Raw genomic sequence first — 3618 nt, 5'->3', positions numbered from 1 at the left:
TCCATAAAGCAAGTTCTACTCATTAGCTTCCAAAACAGCTAACCACACTGAACGTAATCGGCCTATAAAAAATATCGGAAATTCCAATGCATTTGCACTGTAATGTGATTTTACAGATTTTTTTCGAAGTGTTTAATTTATAGGCTCTTTATAAGCAATGGCACCAAAAAAAGAAACACGTTCGGTTCACTATGTTCGTCTATCAATATGGCGAAGTGCGCCAATAACTCCTTCCACTTCACGATTTCAAAATCAAATATCTCAAAAAACCTCAAATTTGTGGTAGAAAATAAATTCACAAGCGTAAATTAATCATGTAAAGTAGCCAATTAAAGTGGAAAGTTATTTTTCGGCTCTAAAACATGCATTTATGAATTAAGACGAATCAAAGTGATACGACGGAGGTGGGTGCACTTCCCCTAGTATTTTCAATAACACGCTGCTCGTTGTTGGACGTAATTCATTTTTCTACAATATACCTATGCACGGCCCCGCTTTTCTTTCTGTTTCAACGTAGGTTCATTGATTTGTTAGGGTAAGCAATAGAAATTAATTTTATTTAGCATCGAATCAACCCCAATTCTTATCTGGGAGAAGAATCTCTCAAACCGTTTATAAGCATTTGAACATCTATATACTTGAAGAAAAGCACAGAATACATCGGAACATATTGAAACAATGGGACTTATAAGATAATTGAACATGAAGATCAAAAGGAACGCTTCTTAGCCAGTTGGCGGGCAGGTGACTCCTGGGATGCATGGTGTTACACATGTTACAGAAGCATCACAGCAAGCGTGCCATGGCCAATCACAGACACCCTGTTTCTCGTTAAAATGTAGCCCTGGTGGACATTCGACCTCGCATGCTCTTCCGGAGTTACACTTGTAGAACATATCACAGCGATTTTGGTGGCGCAGAAGTACCGGTTTCTGAGGATTGACCGCGGGGCACAGTGCATTTGGTGTGCAGTACTCTGGACAGAGAACGCAATCTGCAAAAAGGCAACCATGGATAAAGTAAAGCTTAGTCTAGTAAAAGACGAAGGTTCAATTTTGGATCCATATGCGGATCCGGAAAACTTACCCCCTGGTGGTGGTGCTTGAGTTGGTGGTGCTGGGGTTGGTGGCGCGGGAGTAGGTGGTGCCGGTGTTGGTGGAGCAGGAGTTGGCGGAGCAGGAGTTGGTGGAGCTGGTGTTGGTGGAGCTGGTGTTGGAGGAGCTGGTGTCGGTCCAGGTGGACAAGTTACTCCTGGAATACATGGCTCCCTACATACGACTGATTTATCACAACATGCGAGGAATGGCCAGTCACAAACTCCCTTATTTTTGTTGAAATGTAATCCAGCTGGACAATCTTGTAGGCATGGCTTTCCTGCTTCATTACACTGATAGAATTTTGCGCAGTTCGTCGGATGCTCAAAAATATTGACAATGGAGCATCGAGGGTCGACATAACTTTCACAATTACCGTCATCTCTATTTTGACATTGAATTGTAGCATCACAGCAGGCCAATGCAGGTAAATCGCAATTTCGTGTTAGAGTGCTGAAGTGAAGCCCAGCGGGACAATCCATTTCACACCCTGTTCCTGCGTTACAAGTGATGAACTTGGAACAGTTTGTCAGATGAGGCAAGTGTAACGCGTGTGTTCCGTCAGATGCTGGACATCTAGAGTCCACCGGACATCCGCACAAATTACAGGTTGCTGCATAAGCTGTTGCCCAAAATAGGGCCAAAAATGTGAACCCTATCAACTTCATTCTCCTTCAATTCTTACAATGACACTGATACCAATTGAAGAAAATCGTACTTATTTATATCATGATGATTGTCTAACAATCTTCTGCCTATGTAGAACTTGCTATTTCCGTGTTTATCGTAAGAGATGAACAAACCGGAACTAACGTACCAAAATGACGCCATCCTTATCATTAATCGAATATTGCGAAAATCAATAAACTTACACGCTGCTGATTTTCTGGGAAGATGTTATGTATTCTTTCCATTCCATTGACCAACTGTTAGAACCAACATAGTTCAAGATCCGTTGAAATATTTCTTCGAAAAAATATCAGTGTATTGAGTGGACATAATCAACTCAGTTATTTATTTTCGAAACGGTTATCATAATGTTTACATCGTGTTTAACATCACCTTCTATGTACATTTGTTTCAACATTTTGAAAAGTTTATCAAGTTCATAGTTCTTATGATAAAGAAAAAGACTCATAATATGCCATAAGACAGGTGGACTTTTAGAAGGTCCACCACACAAAAATTAAACAATAAATGTGCTTAGTTCCACAGAGCGCATGCGTTAATAAGAATGAAATTAAAAATGAAATAACATTGATTGTTAACATACAATTTTTTCTAGCTTTTTTGTAACGCCTTAGATACTATCGGTTCAAAATGTATGAAGGGTTAAGGTTTAATCATCAATGCATTGATTTTTATAAAATTTAAGATTGTTTATTCGAAGCAAATTCATTGTTCTAGCAATTTATTTCTATATTTGTTCTATATTTCCGAAACCATTCCGTCAATAAATATATCTGAAACCATGAGTATAATTTCTGCACAATCATACAGTCGTTTTCAAGTGGCACTTCGTCTTTGCGGCCGAGTTAAAACCATGCGCGGTTCTATTGGGGGGTGATAGGGGTGATCAACGTAGAAAATCGTTACAAAATACCGGCAAACACTGGAATTTCTATAACAACTGTGGACTTTTTCTAGAGCGCTGAAGTGGTCTAGTGCAGTGGTCGGCAACCTTCTGAGTCGGAAGAGCCAAAAACTTCAAATTTTCAAAATTTCAGAGTTTGAAAGAGCCACATAAAAGATTTATTGTTTTTGTTTTCAATTTAAAAAAATCAAAATGAACATTAGGTTAACGAAAAAAACTTTTAATCCATTAGAGTTTTCTTTTCTAACTCTTAGATTTTCGTTCATTGATTTTCTTCTGGATCGTCATCTCTTCTAACATGGTTTGATTGTACATATATCAATTTTATTACGTTGGCAAATATCGAGTCCAGAAATTTTAAATCCATATTAAGCTTGAAGGAATACTTTACATGGTGTTAAAGTGAAAGATTTGCACATATTTGAAAAAAGCAGAATATTAATAATTTCTCCGGCAAAGAAACAAAATTAAATTAACAAAGTATAGAAAATAATTTTTTCTAATAAATATCAAGCTTTTTTAAGACGTTCTCCAGATTTAGCTAATCTCTTCCAAAATCCAGAAGTATAAGGTATAATTCAACAAAAATTTATGTAGTCGAAAATTTTAATCTTCAAAAAATATGCTCCTGACAACTGGTAGAATTTTCAAAATTCATAACATAAACTGAACGTGTCTTCAGAATTTTATGCATCTAAAAAATAAAAAATCTTATTCTTCATGTCATGTATTTCTTCAGTATTGTGCGTCCAATTGAATGAAAAATGAAATTCAATACATTATTGTATATTGTTCATCAATGTAAGCTGTTGCTGCTTGCCCAATATAAATCTATAACAATGTGATTTTTTAGCCTTCATAAAAAGTTTGTGACAAATAATAAAGAAACTGTGCACTTTAACTGGCAAAATCAGTTCAAGGATTAGATTC

General features: G+C 36.7%; 1 protein-coding gene across 1 annotated transcript; it reads right to left on the bottom strand.

The window, feature by feature from the left end:
• Positions 1-526: 526 nt before the first annotated feature.
• On the bottom strand, positions 527-1800 carry LOC129745720 (probable chitinase 10). Its single transcript, XM_055739036.1, has 2 exons — positions 1087-1800; positions 527-994 (listed from the first exon to the last, which is right to left on the bottom strand). The coding sequence occupies exons 1-2, from the start codon at positions 1760-1762 to the stop codon at positions 726-728; spliced, it is 945 nt and encodes a 314-aa protein (XP_055595011.1). The 5' UTR covers positions 1763-1800; the 3' UTR covers positions 527-725.
• Between the last annotated feature and the right edge of the window lie 1818 nt (positions 1801-3618).

The sequence above is a fragment of the Uranotaenia lowii genome, chromosome 2, assembly GCF_029784155.1.
Source record: "Uranotaenia lowii strain MFRU-FL chromosome 2, ASM2978415v1, whole genome shotgun sequence".
In the NCBI taxonomy this organism is placed as follows: Eukaryota; Metazoa; Arthropoda; class Insecta; order Diptera; family Culicidae; genus Uranotaenia; species Uranotaenia lowii.
The sequence above is the reverse complement of the archived record's forward strand: the minus strand, read 5'-3'. Positions and strand labels throughout refer to the sequence as shown.

Excerpts from the sequence above, each read along its gene's own strand:
- LOC129745720 (XM_055739036.1), bottom strand. The coding sequence starts at position 1,762 with ATGAAGTTGATAGGGTTCACATTTTTGGCCCTATTTTGGGCAACAGCT. Across the intron at positions 995-1,086 it reads TCAAGCACCACCACCAGGGG|ATTGCGTTCTCTGTCCAGAG; the intron begins GTAAGTTTTCCG and ends GCCTTTTTGCAG.